The following is a 19127-nucleotide window of genomic DNA, read 5'->3' on the forward strand; positions in this document are numbered from 1 at the left end:
TTTGTGCAATGAGTCGCTTTGTGGCGCGTTTCTAAGCCATTCACTGAAAATTGGTGCCGCCTCGCGGGTTCATTGGCATTTTGTGCCACATAACAAATGCCTGGTGCTTACACGCTTATGAGTTATGCGCCTTCAGTTAAGCAGTTAACCAGCCAGCCTTCCACGGACACTGAGTCAAAAGTGTTTGAAAATGAGTGCAATTCAATCGGTGAGCAACAAATGTAGAATATTGTTATGTTCCTTTTATTACAAATGCTTGCTTATTGGTTGTTTAAATATTATGGAATTATATATTTAATAATAGACAACATTCCAGAACTAGAGTAAAATATGTAGCTTGCATCTTTAAAGCCTACTTACCAAGTGATTTGCAAATTTCGAACGCAAGTCGCATTGTAGTTCTTTTTCTCATGTTACTGTCAGCTAGATCTGATTGGCAAAAGTTGCTAGTCACTTTTAAAAGTGCATTGCAAGTTTAGCAGGTAGTTGCAGTTGGGTTCTGATTTTCATGCTCATGATTGACAAAACTGGACGGGCAAACTTGCGGAAGACTTATCTGGCTTATCTATATTCAAAAATCATGTGCATGCTAGACGAAATTGCTTGGCAAAACTTGTAAGGTACTTTCAGTGGCTTGTTAGTGAGAACAATTGCAACGTCTTTCAATCATTGCAATTTTCGCAATTTCATAGCAGCTTAGTCTGCCTGGAAAAGTTGCAAGGAACTTGAATTGCTTTGGGATAAAAAGGCAGCTGCTTGTAATATAAGTTAAATTTTTAACCACATTATTGTGAATGAGCACAAATTATCTTCTAGCTACATTTGTAAGCTAGGCAGTTGCCAGCAGGAAAATGTATTCTGTTTAAGACTTAGTTTAGTTTTTCGGTAGTTCGGTACTCTTGCAATTTGTACATTTTCGAGTCAGCAAAATTTTCCTGGCAAAAGCTGCAAGAAATTTTAAAACACAATTTATCCTCTAGCCAAATTTATACATTCACCAGCTGCCATGAAGCTTGTCAGCTGGAAAATCTGTTCTGTTCGTGAGTTCTGTACCACAGTGCACAGTTGTTAAGGTTTATTTGGGCAATCAGCAGGCGCAGTCTTTGGCTCATAATCATAACCATTATGATCTCATCTTAGTCATGTTTTATGTATGTGCTTTGTGCTAATCAAACATTTATTGATTGCCAGCTAGCGATTTAACAGCAACTGTCAATTGGCAGGTGAAAATGTTAGATTCTATGTGACGATGCTGGCAACTTTGGATCTTGATGGTTATGCAAGGGGCTTGTTGCCGGCTTTGGGGTGTGTTCATTTGGCCACCAGGGCCGCCTCAAATTGACACGTCAAACCGATGTAAAAAATGCAGCTTGAAATACTTTTGAATGCTGCAGTTGTTGGCTTATATTTTTTTATTTTTATTTTTATATTTTGGTCTTGGCTAATTGCAGCCACTTGCATGCCATAAAGATTTTTAGTGTACAAAACATAAATATATTTATGTCGGGCGCCGTGGCCGGGCAACTGCAACTGCAACTGCGAATGCAACAATAAAAAACTGTGGTAAAGACTCAAAATGCTGCATGTTGAACACCCACAATGCATAAATAACAACGGCAACAACTGAGACCCACCCTCGCCCCCTGCCACCCCCTGCTCATGCCCCGCGCCAACAGTCACAGCAAATCGTGGCGAAGGTGAAAGTGTTTCTCTGACTCGCCGCTTGCAATTATATTGTAAATGATTTTATTATTTATTTGGCGAATTAATTTCCATTGGCTCGCAAACGACTCGCAGCACATCGCATGGCTCGGCCGAAATGTGATATATTCCATATAAATATTTATGTTTTAATTAAAAAGGCCACAAGGAAATTGAAAATTACATAAATTTGGCAATTCATTTGTAACGCATTTTCCACGTTGCAACCAGCTTGAACCCCCTGCCTTCCCCTCTCACGGCCAGGAAATTGTGGCATTTATTTCGCTTTTATAGGTTGCAATTTATTAATGCCATTAATCCAAATTAAGTTGGATAATTGCACGTAATTTACAATCCTGATGCGTGTTATTTGGTTTACGTGTGATTACGGCGACAATTTTGAATATCCTCTGCGCAGCAAGTGAAAAAAATGCGCATTCAGTTTTATACTCTAAAGCAAAGGCCAGCCCATTTTGCGGTCTTTCATAATATTGTGAGTGATAAGTTCTGAAATACATTAGAGAAACTTTAGACTCCATAGCTGAGTGCACATTCAATGCGGCAATTAGAGCCAGCTGAAATTCTTACAATTGTGTAAGTATATGAAATAGGTCAACAAATTCCAACAGCAGAAAACAATTCCTAGCTAAAAATAAAAATTATAAGAACCTGAAAGAAAGAACATATACAGGCAAACTATGCGAATTATTGAATAATCATAAATATGCTTTTTATGATGAGAGCTGCAAGCCTGAAAAAAGTTATGGATTGTTAGGCTTATAAATTAAACCAACACCTTTTCTATATGCCAATGTTGTTCGCTTGAGTGTAGTGCAAAATAATCTTACCTTCGCAAAACCCTTTGGCCCCATTTTTACCCTCTTTTGTTAAATTTTCTGTTATTTCTTTACAAAACAAAAGTCATTTATTTTATTCTCTTCTTGTGTAATATATGCTGTCATTTCTATACCAAAAAAAAAGAAGTAATTTATTTTCAAGCTTGTTAAGCTTCCCAGAAACTAGAAACTCTGAGCTGCTTACATAAGAGCTTATCGCATATATGTTTTATTTTAATTTTGTTGTCTGACAGCTGAGTTGACTAATTAGTGCAGGCTTATCTAGAGCAGTCATCGCTGCTGATTGCACTTCGTGGGTTAATCGGACAAGATCATATTTCATCATAACACATCTCTGGATGACAATGCGACCTTCATGCGTTGGGTCAGTCAGTTTGTCACTGAGCACTGTCTGAGATGCTGCATAAACCTTAAATTGGGCTCAGCACAAGTGATTCGAACTGGGACAGGGGCTATCTGGCAGTGGGACAGCTGCTGCTGCTGCTGTGGCTGCTGCCTCTGCTGGTTGAGCATCCGCAACAATTTGCAACGTATTTTGGTTTGTTCGGCGACTGGTTTTGCGCAATTTTTACGTGTTCATTATCATACAAATGGAGAGTATTGAGCAGATGCACAGTCACAGTCACAACGACATCGACGTCCACATGCCACATGCCGCATGCCGCATGTACAACGTAGTTTTTTGGACACAAACGAAAGTGAACTTTTTAATGGCGGGGCCAAAGCCAAAGCATTTTTATCTGTGATGCTGCCTCCGAAACGTGTTCCATGGAATGGCCTGGCCTGGCCCGAAGCTGTAGCTGGAGCTGTAGCTGGACCTGGAGCTGGAGCCTCTTATTTATCGTCGCTTTTTTTATGATTTAACATATGTACGTGTTGCTGTCACACATATACGAGTACACGCACCCAAACATGCTTATATATTAATTTCATTAATAATAAGTAATTTCACTTTTCATTTCACTCAAAAACGAGCCAAGAATTCGCAACTTTCGTTGCGGGTGAAGATGCCGACATCTACCGCTGCATCTTCACCCTGCCCCTACCTGCCTTCCTACCTCCCCTCACCCCTACCGCTCACCCTACCTCACTCGCTGGCATCAGCAAAAGGCCAAGCGCTGGGGCCAGATGAGCGGCCAGACAAAATCGATGGGCATATTAATTGCTGCCGACTGCCGGGCCAAAAACTCACGTATGCGTATACGTAATTTTTGATTATTGACTGTTAATTACATGCAATTTTTTCGTTGCCTACATTTCGTTTTTTTTTTTTTTATTTCTTGGCATATCCTTTGCCGCGGGTAATATAATTTTGTCGCAAAATATGTTACAAGCATAATTAACAAGGCGGGAGTACTCGACGTTAATATACCCTGAACCATGCCAGAGATGCTTATATATATACATTATACCATTTTAAGCAATTATCAGGGTATGTAATTAGAAGTTTCACCCGTGTGGTTGGCGGGGCACAGAATACCACCACAGCATGTCCAACGCTTGTCGTACGAGGCGACTAAGAGAGACACTTTGTTGCAAAGCTGAGTTTGTTGGGATTCAAATTGTGCGAATAATCTATAATATATATATTGATATATATTCCCTTAAGGTGTATTGTATTGTATTATGCACAGAACAATGTTATCATTGATCATAAAAAGATATTCTCCCGTTTCATTATATCAATAAATATCGATTAAGCAGAACTTAAATTCTAAAAGCTGGACACAACAAATTTGTTAAGTTTTTGTGGGAACAACATTTTTAGATCTTCCGATATTTAAATCAGACTTGAGCTTTGCTATATATCTTTAGTATTTGTGGAATATTGGATTTGTTTGCTAGGGTATTTAATATTCGGTATGCAGCTGATCTTTGAATCAAGCTTGAGCTGTGCTTCACTTCAAATATACTTATATGCAAAATTATATAAACAATTAAATGTACTTATAAGTCATATGTCTGCTAGAGTATGTAGTATTCGGCTTCCTGTTCTCACTGCCTTATTTATTACTTCAATATATCATTTCTTTTATTTTTTCGTGGCGTCAAAGACAAATGTTGCAAGTTGCCGCCGATCGATGTGTGGGCTTTTATCGGCTTGCGGCAGATCAGCGCCAGCATTTTAATTGCTCCCGAAAATTGAGTTATTTTGAGTTATTTTGATTGCAGCCCGTTGACCTTTTTTGTGTTGTAGTTTTTTTTTTTTCTTCAGCTTATTCGTACTGATTCTGGTACACACCCAGCAAAATGTCGAGTGCTTTGCTGCTTTGGTTTCGCTTGATTTTGGCTAGCTGCCTGGGCCTGGCCAAGATCACTTCTGGCGCTGGAGTCGTGCATGCCGATGTTTATCGCCTTGCCGATTCATGCGAGTGCTGCTGTTGGCCAAATAAAATTGTAAATACAGGGGATAAAAAAACAAAAATGTGGCTTGATTTCGATTCGATTTGTGCAACATTCTCAGCCCACGACTGGCGGGCATTAGTTTTAGTTTATTGTCATTGTCAAATGCTGGCCAATTGGCTGGGAAAATTAATCATTAAAGTTGCCGCGGGTGGTGGCAAATGCTAATTTTCGTTTAACAGGAAATTGGTATTAATTTGTGTTTCTGTTTTTTCATGGGAGTTTTACGGCCAGACGCACTGCTGCCACATGCAACTGCCGCATGCAACTGCCGCATGCACCTGCAGCATCTGGCGCTTGAGTCGCGCAATAAAAATGTAATTACGCCCTCTAATGCCACACACAGGCGGCAACAAGTGGCAACTGCAGCCGTTGCCGGCCTATGCCCCTGACACTGTGGCAACCATCAACATTAACAACGCCCTGTGGCTTCTGCCTTGGCCTCTGCCACAGCCGCAGCCGCAGCCACTGCCCGAACGATGGCCATTTTGATTGATTACATATGCGCCGCGTGGGTCGCCGTTAATGTTAATGTTGCCACGTTGCCACACCAACTTTTATCTATATATGCAACACACCGGCATGACGTCATGTCACAGCTAACAGCAATGCTTGCAATAAAAAGATAACTAACGAATCCAAATTTAACTCCTTTGTAAAGTCTTTAAGCGAATGCATGCAGCGTGCTACAAACTGAAAGTGGGCTTTAATAGCTAATGGTTCACTTTTCTTTGGCGCCATTCACAAATTTTTGTAGTTTTTATTATCCTCTGAATATTATTCCTAAGCAGAAAAAGTATAATTGAAACTATGTAAGGTTTTTTTTACAGTACTAATTAAAATCATAGAGTATTTTACTTAAGGGACGGTTTAGAGAGAGAGAGAGAGAGTGAGTGGGTAAGAGAGGGAAGGAGAGGGTAAGGTAGAGTGGAAGAGAGGAGGAAAAAGTGAGTGGGGTGTTCTATTGTAATAACATTTAAGCAGCATTTTTAAAATTACTTTATCAATTGTCAAGGCCCAAGGCATAACTGGAATTTATGAGAATCGCAAAGAAATCGATGTAAGGAAGATCTCATTGTAAAAGGAAAAAGGAGAATCAAACTGGTAGAAAAACAGAACGAATTTCATAGAGAGGCAAAGCGATAAAGATTCATGTGTACGAAGCGCAATTTTTAACGAATTGTGTTGCAAGCCCATATTCTACCTGTTTTACAGGGTATTCAAAATACTTTCGATTTCTGTAGTTCTTTGGGATTCTTGCTTTCCAGCCACATAGCCATGTGTCTGGCTGCCACAAAGATTACCTCAGCAGCAGATAGAGCAGAGGGGCTGCTCGCCGACAAGCAGACCAAAAGTCTGCAGACTTAGCCACAAAGCTAAATTTCGCTTTCTTTGGCAGAAAGTTTGACAGCGTGCGGCTAAAATTTTGCACGTTTGACCAAATTTGGGCCTCACAACAGCTCGGGCGACCGCTGTGGCCAAATGGTGATGACGATGACGATGACGCCGCTGACTGCTGCTGGGCTGGCAACGTTAACGCCTGCTGCTCAACCTCCTCCTTCTCCGCCTTCTCCTTCTGATGCTGCTCCAGCTACAGCTCCTGCTCGTGGCCTGGCGTTGGCGCAAGCTCTGGTAGCTTCTTGTCGCCGTATGTCATGCGGTTTTATCTTGATGCCGCTGTCGTCGGGAGTCATGCGCCAGCGCCTGAGCCTGAGCCTGAGCCTTAGCCAGAGCCACGGCCAGAGCTGGAGCTTGAGTCAGATTTCGCTGTTTAACATAGTTAAGCTGGAGTGTGCGCGAGGGATTTTCACCGCAATACAGTAGCCGCTGCACCGTACTACGTAGGTTGAGGTTGAGGTCAGTGCACCCGGTCGACTCACATCCAAACTCAAACTGAAACTCGTACTCGTCGTCGCATTCACATGTGATTAAAAGCTAAAACGCAAGACCATCATAAATATCAAATGCGCCACAATTTAGGGTCTATGTGGACTCTGTTTTGTATTTTTTTTTTTTTTTTTTTGGTTTTTCGATTTTCATTTTACATTTTCACTTTTGTTTGAATGCTGAGCGACACCTGGCGACGAACTATGGAACAGCACCCAGCACATGAGTCACACAGGCTGTCACCGGGCGCCCAAGCCCCACAAAAGTGCATCATAAATTATGTTTGGCTTGGCGCTCAGTAAACCTTTTTTTCCTATTTTTTTGTGCTAACCATTTTCATTTGCTAAAGTAGTCACACGGTCAATTGGCTGGGACGAAGACGTGGACGTGGACGTGGACGTGGACTGGCACAGACGGACGTAGCACATTTGTCGCCGGCCAAAGCGAAATCGAAATCGAAATTGAAATCCTGGTGCTGCTTGCGCAGTCTCAGATCTCAGGTCTCAAGTCTCCGTCTCGGTCTCAGTCTCCAAGTTCCAGGCGGAGCATTAGACACAGCAGCCGCACTTTGGTCACGAATGTCGGTCAAACGTGTTTTTCGCTATTTTACAACTTTAAATATGCCAACAATGGACGGGGGACCGCTGCTAAGCACCACCACAAAATCCGCCATCGCCATCGCCCTCGCCATCGCCATCGCCATCGCCATCGTTTTGGATCGCCGCACTTTGGATACTTAATTTGTGCGCATATTTTTGCAGGGATTATCATTGTCACAACCAGACACACTGCCACTGCCAATTCGATGCGGCAGCCACATTTGGCCACATGTGAATTCTAATTTACAGATTTTCCTCAACAGATTACCGCAAATTTTCACAGTATGCCGCCAGCGAGCCAAAGGGGAAAGTCTCTGCTTGGGGTTAATATGGAATTAGCTCGGGCTAATACCCGCCGCAAATATTCTCACTTATTGAAAATTTAAACTATTAATTAATTAACTATTTATTGTTGTATGCGGTGAGAGCTATGCTTATAGGAAAAAATTTTCGCTTTTGAGGATTCTTTAAAATATTATCGTGAATATTCGTAAACTAAGTTAAGAGTTCTTAAGTTCCTGAAATTATTATTATTTATATTATCAATTTTTCAATTATTATTTTATTTATTTTAATTTATATTTTTATAATTATTATTTAATATGTTTTTTTTTTTATTATTTTTAGATCTTCTAATTTTTAAATAATTACTATTGAATAATATTCTGGTTACCTTAAACTCTTTAAAGATATGTAATAAGGGTATAATGAGCTTGTCCGAATATATAAAACAGGAAGAGAGAACCAACTCCAACCCCATAAATATGTCCGTCCTACTGTCTATGCGTCTGTCCGCCCGTCTGTTCATTCGTCTGCCCTATAGGAGCTTAGGTTCTCCCGCTCAGTTTGTTTTCGATAGTCGACAACTTGCCCTGTTTCCAAACGTTAAAAATCGATATCAAAATCTTAAATGTCTTAGGTTTTATGAGCTAGAGTTACCAATTTTGAGCTTGTTGCGTCGCGAATAGTATATACGTATTTGAGCCAAAATTGTAAAGCTTTTGGTTTTTTTTTGCGAATATGCGGGAAACTGGCAAATTTGTATTCTATTTTTGTCATATTTTACGCATATATAATTTCTCCTTAAATGTTCACAATTGGATAAATTGGAATTTATTTGTAAAATATTTATACTCTTTGCTTTATTAGCTCCCCTTTCTGACACAAATTTCCAACATTTCTTTTGGCACTTTCGCGCTGCACAACACTGCACAAATATGCATGAAAATGTGCCGAAATCTGTCCTAATCTAAATTGATCGCTTTTTATCACAATTCGCCATTTGTGGCGGTCTTCAGCCTTAATGGCACACTGTGGGTGGCCCCAATTTCAATCTCTAATCCAATTACGTCCCTCTACCTCAACTATTCCGCTGAACTTATTGCGCATACGCCATGGGGCCGCACACAGGCAAAGCCGGAGCTGGCTAGTCAATGGGCTTGGAAATCAGTAAAGCATTTAGCTTACTAACAAATTTCTCACATAATTCACAAAACGTCGTAATACGGAAGCCGATTGCTGCTAAATTTCACTCGCTGATAAGTCGCAAAGTAAATTTGGCGCTCAAATTTGAATTTCATGTCCCTTTTATCGGTGCGACTATCTAAGCTCAGCCTAGAAGTGGGCATTGTTTGGGTTGTTGTTGCTGCTGTTGTTATTGCAGTTGTTGTTGTTGCTGGATTTGGCCAATTTGGCGGCAGCTAATAACGGTGCTTGGGGGGTTTGCCTTATTGGGCGGTCGGTCCATTGGATTGATGTGCCAGGGTACAGCCATTTTTTGGCTACCGCAAAGTTATAAAATATCGAAAATTATGCGCTTCGACTACCGTTGCTGTCGGTTGTCATCAAAAGCGGCGCCGCAGAGTCAAACGTGGCAACTCTGGCTGTGGCAATGGCTGCAACTGCAACTGCGGCCGTGTGGCACTTAACACCTTTTTGACACACAGCCAACGACGTCAAATGCAAATGAAGATAAATCGCTGCCTCTGATCTTTTTAGCACCTTTTTGCATATATTGCAGGCAACTGGCGGCAGGCAGCAGGCGGCATGCAACGGAACGGCAGTCGCTGGTGACAGCCACAAACATGCAACATTTTGTCGCCAGTTGTACAACTCGCCGCCCGACTGTCTCACTCTTGTTGCATGGCATTGGCTCTGCCCCACACTGCCTGCCGATTATGCTGCTCAGCTCAGCTGAACCCAGCCCGGATTTGGCCCCCGCTCGGCCAATTGCTTGTCTTTGCCGAGTATCTCATAATTTCTTATGATGTTTGTGACAGGCATATATCGTAATCTAACAGATTTATATATGTGTGTGTCTGTGTCTCTAAATAACTTGCTTGTTGCAAGTGGCAGGCAAACAGTTCAAATAAACTTACGGATATCTTGATGAATATTAATTAAAATCGGCCTGAAATATTTAATTATTTCGTTGCAGTTGTTTATGCTTAAAAGATATACAATGTTTTGCCAAATTCAAGGAAGGAACTCTATATTTAATGGGGGGTAATAAGAGAATATAAAAAATGAAAATAAAATTATGAAATTATTTCATTAGGGCAGCATTATAATAATATATGATATTCCTTTCATATTCTGTTTTTTGATTTGATTAATACGCATACATTAATTATAAACATAACAATAACAAAGGGGTTTAATGAAGTATTCAAGCTTGATTTTGAAAGATTTTAACGACAGTTTCCTGAGAACTTGGGTAGAGTTAGGACTCAATCAAATTTTCTGGCGCTTCTTTTTATTTTATATATTTTTAGCTTTATTTTCAATCTGCCTTTAAATTTTTTTCGCCGCCTTCAGGCTAAATCAATCTAGATTTTTTCATGAATTAAAGGATTTTTGTTTTATTTTGGGTGTGACTGTAATATAAATAAGGAATCAGCAATAAAAAAAGGATAGATTCTATACAAATCTTATAATAGTGAGCTTATATGGAGAAAAGTTAATAAGTATTATAAATGTGTGTGTGTGTAATTTGTGTGTGTGCTTATGCATGTGTGTGTGTGTGGGCGAGTGTGTGTAAACGCATGCATGCATGTTTGTTTTCTTGCTGTGCTGCAAATTTCAAATAAAACGAATTTCTACCAAGTGCTCTCCTCCTCGATTCTCAAATATTCAAGTAGGCCTTGCTGCAATTCAACAAGGCAGGAAAAGTTGCCTGCGGAGGAGCAACGTGTGACGGTGGAGCAGTAGAAGGTAGAGTGGGTTAGTTGATATGTGTATAGATGTATATATGTAAATGTATGTATGTAGGTGTATGTATGTATGTATGGCATATATACAAACATGCTTACATGTATTTGTTGACATGCACAGAAACATATATATGTGTATATATATATGCATGCATATATTTATATATGCAGAAATGCTTGCATACATACATTCATGCATTTATGTAATAAGAATAATAAAATAAGAAAGCAAATCTTAAGCAAAGAAAAGTTTCTTATGGTTCGTTCCTCGGTTAAGACTAGAGCCTCGCTTCGAGGTTCGGTTCGTAAGACTGGTTTAAAAACGGTTCGGTTCAAACTCTTTTGTTCACACCCACCAGCAATTGGAGCCTGTGCCTGGAGAGAGTATCACGTATTTGCTGTTGCGAAAGAGCAAAAATGTTGTGCCCCGTTTGTCTTTAGTCAGACTGTCAATAAGGTCAAGGGGGGAGTACGTACTACGTAGCTGTAGTAGCCGGCTATTGTGTGCCCCTTGTTTTTTGGGTCCGCCTTGGACTCACTTTGCATATGAGCAGCTCGCGAGCTGCGGCGCACAATCAAAAAAAATTATCAGCCTGGGCCACGTCGTGGACGTCGTTGTCGTCATTGTTGTGCCTGGCTTTGGTTTGGTTTGCCTGTCGGCGGATGAGGAAGTTGTTGGTTTGTTTGTTTTTCTGTTGTTTTTTTTTTTTTTTTATTTTGGGTTTGAACTGGGCTTTGAGCTGCATTGCATGCTGCTACAACTATCGGTAGGCAACTATCATCGGCAGCTTGTCGCGTTTTTTATTTAAATTACGAAATGTTTTGTCAACAATTTGTCGAGTGATTTATTTGGTTAGCCGAGTGTCGAGAGTCGAGAGTGGCGAGTCGCGGCTGGCGAACTAATCGGAGGTGCAAGTTATCAGCTGACAGGTGCATAAATTGCGTTTCAAAAACCGAAAGTTGCGCCCAGTTGGTTGTCGTCGTCGTCCAGAATGCTTACGAAAATGAAAGTGAGCGACGTGCATCCATTAAATGTGTGTCAGTTGCAGTTGCAGTTGCATCGCTGCAGTTGCACCGGCAACACATCGCTGGTGCATTGACATCCACATGCGGCACCATGCTCGGCGGCCTGTCCATCACAGAACTTTCGATTTCGATTGCGTAGCGCTGCCGTATCGAACGCTTTCCACATTGCCGTTTGTTGAACTGCCCCAACTGCCACAGATCATGTCCAGGCAATGAAGAAGTGAGGGAGGGGGCATGGCATGGTCACAAGAAAAACACATATTTCTGCCAGCGCTTTTTTGAAGCGCCCGTGACTGACACACAATTGCGTTGCTTTTTATTTTGATTTGTATGTTTTTTTTTTTGCCCATGCTTTTGCGGCGCATAGTTCCGTATTTGGTCAAAGATAATGATGTGAAATGCAGCAACAACCACAACAACAACAACAACAACAACAACAACGGCAACGAGAGCAACGACAACAATCACCCACTCAAAAATTGTTGAGAGAAAAATTGCGAGGCCTCGACTTGGCCAATGCATGTAAATGAGTGAAAATCTTTTCCAACTTAATTTCGTTTGCTGTGCGTGTGCCACATGCCCCAAAAGAAGTTGCCACAGATGCAACACACACAAACACACACGCTCAGCTGCAAATTTACCTCAAGTCTCGGAAAGTCTGCATTAAATAAAACATTTTTTTTTTATCAGAAAGTTTTCTATCTTATTTAGAAAATACTTTTCAATATTTAATTTTTAAAAAATGTTTTCTTATATTATATACAGGCAAATTATTTTCTTATATTAAGGTTCGTTTAACCAACAAAATTTCCATCAAACTTTTCTATACATCAGGGCGAATATATTCTTGAATTAAGTAAGGTTTTTTCTAAAAGTTAGCAATCCGTTCTCTATTTACAAATTTTTCTTTTATACTAGCAACGACTTTTAATTTCCAGAAACATTTTCTACTCTCTGATTGATATTGAATCGAATTCTTTTACTGTTTGCTTTAAATTAATGCGAATTGTTTTTGAAAAGGGAATTTCTTAAATGAAAAGCTCATTTCGTTTTGTTGTTTTTCTGAGTGTATGCCCAGGCGATTTGTGGGTGAAAGCCCACTCGGCGCATGCCCAGCCATTGCCATGACAGAGTTGATATATTTGAGTTCGAGTCAAACGTAAACAACAACAAATCTGTAGCTAGAATAAACAAATATAAACCGATATTTAATATTTAACTAAAACAAATATACAAAATGGATGATAGCGTGGACTTCGGTGGGGATTTGGATATGGGCAATGAGCTGGGGGGCATACAGAAGCGCCGGCCCTATATCAAGAAGTTTATGCAGCCCGGCTCCGATGAGGAAATCGACGACATGCAGAAACTGTACAGTGTGCAGGACTCGTGGCGTACGCTTCTGGCGTTGCCCACCTGCCAGAAGATTATGGTCGTGTAGGTGTTGCAAGATGCATGCTAAGATACCTTCTAATCACAGTTCATGCCACGCAGTGAGTCCGTGCAGAAGGCGCTGAAAATCCAGGTGGGCGTTAATGTTACACAGGAGTTTCCATGGAAGCAGCTGAAGTACAAGGATATGCGCGATGTCCTCTTTGAGGAGCTGGAGAACTCGGCGGACCTGCTCAAGCTCTTCAAGGGCTTCAATCCGGAGAATTATGTGCTGATCGGCTACTGTCCCACGCTAACCGAGGCCGAAGAAGATCCACCAGAGGGAGATCCATTCATCTTCTACATCAGCAGCAAGGACACCAAACTGGCCATGGGCATCGTGCAGAACATGGAGGCCTTCGAGCGCTGGCGCATGCAGCGCCGCCTGCGCAAGAAGCCGCGCCGTTGGGTCAGCATGGGCACCGAGGACGAGATGACCGTGCTCGTGGAGCGCTTTCGTGAAGAGCCCGTCGACGTGGAGATCCAAAGCGTATATCCCATACAGCAGCCGCGACACATTGCCTTCGACTATCGCATGGCGCGTGATGTGCGCGATGGTGTCATCGAGTTGCTGCCCAAGGAGGATGTCAAATACGAGAACATAACCAAGCGTCGCTTATCCATGGCCGTGCAGTCGGCGCCGGCGTGCATCAGCCGGGAGCAGCAGACCAATCCGACATTCCCCTCGAATGCCTGGTCGCAGTATCTCTATGAGATTGACGATGAAGGTGGGTTCTTCTGTTGCATTCATATTACTGGGTACTCTACTGATAACCCGCTCAGATCTGGAGCTGGATGAATCGGACGTGGAAGAGGAGGAGGGCACCGTGCAGCGGCCTGGTTCACCGGCCAAAGTGTCCGTCATGCCGAAACCAGCACCTGAAATGTCGAATCAAATGCAGCTGCTACTCGAGACGCTCGACTTCAATCAGATTGATAGTTATCGGTGGGTATTCAATGTGGGTATGGGCTGTGGGTATGGGCTGTGCGCCCATTTATGTATTAGGCATAAGAAACTGTCTCTGAGCTGATGAAGTATAAAATACTTAGAGTGGGGCAAAGTGAAAGAAGAAAGACGAATGGTTGTAAAGCCAGCTTGGCGCGAGTTACAGGACAGCACCTTTATTTTTTTTTTCTGTTAACGCAAACCTAATCGGAACGCCTTGCAGCAACGACTATCAGCTGATTTCGGCCAAGCATGTGGTGCACTATACCAATCCGTTTCTGCAGGAGTTCATCTGCTTTGCCAACATCTCGAAGAGTGACAAGCGCTTCGTGGCCAGCTGCGATTGGTATCCCAAACTGTCCGGACTCATCGCTGTCTCCTATGCGTTTAGCACACCCGTGACCGTAGATCTGGCCACACATCAGGTGAACTTTGTGCAGCGTGCGGTGCTGGAACCGAATCCCGTGCTGCTCTGGAGCTTTGCCGACAATCTGAACTATAAGCTGGAGTTTGAGGCGCCGTTTGAGGTGACGACGCTCTCGTTTTGTCCGTTCAACGGAGATATTTTGCTGGGCGGCTGCCAGAATGGACAGTTGGTGGTATGGGATCTGCAGGGGCGCTGCGATCACCTGGAGGAGGAGGAGTACTTGACGCCGGCGCAGGCCAAGTATCGAGCGCTGATTGGCGAATTTCTCAACTGGACGCTGGACATCAACGAGGAGGTGGTGGTGGCGCCGGCAACCATGTCACCATTGGAGCACTCGCCCAACGGCGCCATCACCGGCATCTATTGGCTGGCCAAGAACTTTTATTTGAATCACTTTGGCAAGGTCTTCTCCGATCCGGATAAGCGCAGTTATCACCATTTCTTTATCACTTGCGCCTTTGACGGCACCGTCGGCTTCTGGAATCTGGACGGTGAGACATCCAAGAAGGAGAAGGAGGCGCAGCGCACCAAAAACCTGCCCAAGGAGCTGACCCAAAACGAATCGGTGTTCAAGACGAAAACCATTAAGCCCACCTACAGCATCTTCTACAATGAGCCACTGACTGGCATCATAGCGGACACTTCGGTCTTCTCGATACTGACACCCTCGCCCAAGGTGATTCTCAACTCGCCAAACAACTATCCCATTCAGGTTGTGCCCAAGAATCCGCCCGAGCTGCGTCAGTCCCTCATACTGTCCACCTATTATGGACACATTATACGCGTCGAGTGGCAGGGCATGTACAGCGAGGCGGGCGCCAAGGAGCAGGTGAATGCCTCCGTCAACTTTGCCATGGTGCACGATGGACCCGTGGTGGCTATGAGCAAGAATCCTTTCTATCCGGAAATGTTTGCGTCCATTGGTCGCACCGTGTTTGCGCTGTGGAAGGAGGACTATCACGATTCACCCATAATTTGGCGCAAGCGTCCCTGCGATCTGACTGCCGTCGCCTGGAGCGAGACGCGTCCGGCTGTCTTGTACTTAACACGCATGGATGGCATTCTGGAAGCTTGGGATATTTTGGGTAACTAACCAATAGTCATCATCCAGAGTTTGTCCCACATGTATTCCTTGACCGCAGCTCGGGATGATGATGCAGTCCTCACTGAGGTACTGGGCGGCGGCATCATCACAGCCGTCACCGAGCATCGGCCCTCGCTGCCCCACAAAATCCTGGGCATTGGCGACTACAACAGCAGCATACGCATGGTCAAGCTGCCGCACAGCTTCGATGTGCCGCTGGACAATGAACTGGCCGTGAGTCTAACTGGCTGGCGAAATCCTTTCATTCTTCCATACTCCACACTCTTTCGCAGAAACTAATGAAATATGTGCTGCGTCAAATCACGCGCAAAATGAGCATTCGCGCCTGGGAGCAAAAGTACTATGAACTTAACAAGGACATTATTGAGGCGAAGCGCGAGGCTGAGGAGGAGGCACGCAAGGAAATGGAACGCCTGGAGCGGGAACAACTAAATCCACGCAAACGCGCCTCCGACATGGAAGAGGAGCAAACGTAAGTCAAAGGATTGAGACCGATTCGAGAGGGATAATTAATTAAATATCCACATGAATACTAGTGGCAATTTCAAGGGGGGCTCCAACTACAACGAGCGCATGGCCAAGAAGTGGGACGAACTGAATCTGAATCGCATGATGACCATACTCATGTCGCGCAAGCAAATGGATCCCGAGAAGCTGGCCCGCGAAACGGCACTGGAAAAGGAACGCCTCAGCTATGAGATGGCCAAGAAGGAGTCGCATGCCCAGCTGCTGCAGACTGTCGAAGACGATGTGGCCACCATACGATCGCGCATCCTGCCCGCCGAGGTGCAGGACCTGCAGCGCAGCGAGATGATCGCGGAGCGGGTCAAGAACGAAATGGCCATGGCCGAGTCCTACGAGAGTGTCGAGCGGCACGCCTTCAAGAAGCTTCAACGTTTCCCCGAACTCAAGTCCATCGACTACATCGAACTGCTCGAGCGCGGACTGCAGCGTCGCCAGCTGCTGGATCAATCGCTGGGCGGGAATACCGAACGCCTGCTCTGGTACAAGGAGAAGTTGCGTGACAATCAGATCTTCGAATGCGACTTCGGTGTGGATCTGCTCTACAACAAGCGCAAGCTGGGCCCCAAAACCAATACGGATTCCGAAGTCGAGGCCGAAATATCCACAACAGAGCTCGTGGAAGTGGAGCTGCCAGAGCAGCCCACGGATGAATAGAGGAATACTTGCATTTCCATTAATTAAAGTAGAATATGAGAAGCAATAGGGTGAAAAATAATTACGATTGAATGGGGAACTAATTCCATAGGGGAAATATGATGGGATGAGCCTTCGTAAACCTTCTCTAACAAGATGTTGAGTTTGGACTTTTTTCGAACTAGCTCAAATAGGAACTTAAGGAAACTCAATGTTTGGTTATCTAGATTTCAGATTCCACCTTGCTCTTTAAGCAAGTTAAGGTTTTGGCTAAAATATCTTTTGGCTTACGAGCACAAACTCGCAAATTAGGCCCTTCAAAAAGTTCGTTGGGGAATTAACTAAATTATTAATTATGAGCTGGTTAATCTAAGGCCTTTTATTAAAAGCTTAATCAAGCTTTGTTAAGGTTTAGTAATTATTTAAATCTATTTTTTTTTATTTGCGCACTTCCGCAACGAACCCATGTCCGAAAGTTCTTGAACAAATCGGTTTTTAAAAGACAGCTCAACCAAATTGTGAATTGATATTTGAATGTTATGAATTGCCAGCCAACAATTCATTAAAAACAATTCAATGGGCTGGCTGTGGCAAATAATTTGTGTCTTAATTAAACGTGCAGTGAACCTTGACTTCGCACTTCCGCCGCAGCCGCCAAACAAGAGTTCAAGTTTATGACATTTCTAAGCGGCGCACAAATGAAGTCATCTCGTGACCGAGGCGTGTCACAGGTTTAATGAACTGAACCGCAGTCGCAGTCGCAGTCGGAATTGCCGTCGCAGCCGCAGACAGAGCCGCAGTCGCAGCCCCAACCACAGCCCCAACCACAGCCCCGACCACAGTTTCCCACGGCATTCGGCCGGCTGCTGGGCATCAGCTGGCCGGCCGGCTGCCATAATGCACATATCAGTGGACACAGCTCACTCTAGCCCGAGTGAGAGCCGCATTCATCTGGTAAATGGATCTGGACAGCGGCAGTCCATCATTTTCGCAAGCACATAATGATATACATTTCGGAAGCAATGCATCTGAACTTTACCATAATTTTGCGACCATTATTATTGGTGGTTGAGTTGCTCTGCCGCCGGCCGCACTTTATTGTTGCATCATCAACATCATCGTCATCATCATCATCATCATCATCATCATCATCATCATCATCATTAACATGATCATCCACATTGTCGTCATCATCGAGCTTACGAGCTCGACCACCTGTTGTCCTTAAAGCGCAAAGCGATAAATATAAAGTGAGTTCAGTTTACCTTTTGATGCACTTTTTATATTGCAGTTGCCGTTTTTGATACCCTGTTCATTATGTGAATAGGGTATATTGACATTGTATGTTCGTTTGTCTATCCTTTGCCTGTGGTGTTTCATGGAATTACCTTAATGCTAAACTAGGTTCTGTTTGCATTTTAATGCACTCGTTATCAAAGGCGGTAAGAGCGAAATTTCAATATTCACGCAAACTGCTTCAAACTCATTCACGTATAAAGCCGGGCAATAACCGCGTTAACATATATTTGAGTAAAAATATGCTTGACTACAGGGTAGCAGCCAGTTCAAGCGACTCGCCAGCTGCATTCTTACATGCCTTTTTTCATATTTTTTTAATATTTATTCATAAAAGATTTCTGCAGAGCATTGCGTGAGGCTCTGCCCGCGAATTCGACCTGGCTGTGAGTGCATTTTCCAGATTTACATAACAATTGGCCTTTGAATTGAAATTGTTGTCGTGGCGAGGGGGGGGGGGGGGGGGGTGGAGCTGACCAGGCGCACAGGCGAACAGCAAGTGCCTAAAATCGCTTTTGCCGCCATTTAAAATAATTTACGATCTTATGCAAATCAATGCTTGATGCATTCGCTGCCGTGACTTGGCATAAATAGTCGCACTCTGGACAGAAATTAAGCACACAAATCGATTATTCACGCCCATTGTACGCAGCTCCAAGCTGTGGCCTGAATTTATGTGCGCACTAAGTGGGCTGCGCTGTATTCGGACCAAGATAGTGGTTCGAACCCGGAATTATATCTTTTATTTGTAAAATATACCACAGCTGTAAGTCTATAGAAAGCAAAGTCGGAATAGTCTGAACTGTTGGAAGTCGGAAACTACAAAAGCTAGATACTTAAAATTTGAAATACATATATTCTCATACGTAGGACTCGTTAACTTTGACTTTGCTGTCGATATCTCCTAGTATTTAAGAAAATCGAAAAATATCGATAAAAATCGATATTTTAAGCATAAATCGAGGTTTATTCTAGATACTAGATACAACAAAATTTCTGTGCACATTCGTATCGAGTCAATGGATAACAAATATTTTACTCTTTCAATAACTTCCCTCACTACGGACTGATAAAGTCCA

At 43.1% G+C, this 19127-nt stretch overlaps 2 protein-coding genes across 2 annotated transcripts in view; both read left to right on the forward strand.

Annotated features, from left to right (window-relative positions):
• Positions 1–19127, forward strand: part of Pura (Puratrophin-1-like) — an 87289-nt gene that overhangs the window by 11253 nt on the left and 56909 nt on the right. The gene's annotated exons all lie outside the window — the stretch shown is intronic.
• mmm (missing minor mitochondria) lies at positions 12832–16815 on the forward strand. Its single transcript, XM_002046642.4, has 7 exons — positions 12832–13122; positions 13180–13844; positions 13900–14062; positions 14286–15574; positions 15632–15807; positions 15867–16066; positions 16131–16815. Exons 1-7 carry the CDS (start codon positions 12923–12925, stop codon positions 16771–16773), a joined length of 3336 nt encoding a protein of 1111 aa, XP_002046678.1. The 5' UTR covers positions 12832–12922; the 3' UTR covers positions 16774–16815.

The sequence above is a fragment of the Drosophila virilis genome, chromosome 3 (genome assembly GCF_030788295.1).
Source record: "Drosophila virilis strain 15010-1051.87 chromosome 3, Dvir_AGI_RSII-ME, whole genome shotgun sequence".
Classification (NCBI taxonomy): domain Eukaryota; kingdom Metazoa; phylum Arthropoda; class Insecta; order Diptera; family Drosophilidae; genus Drosophila; species Drosophila virilis.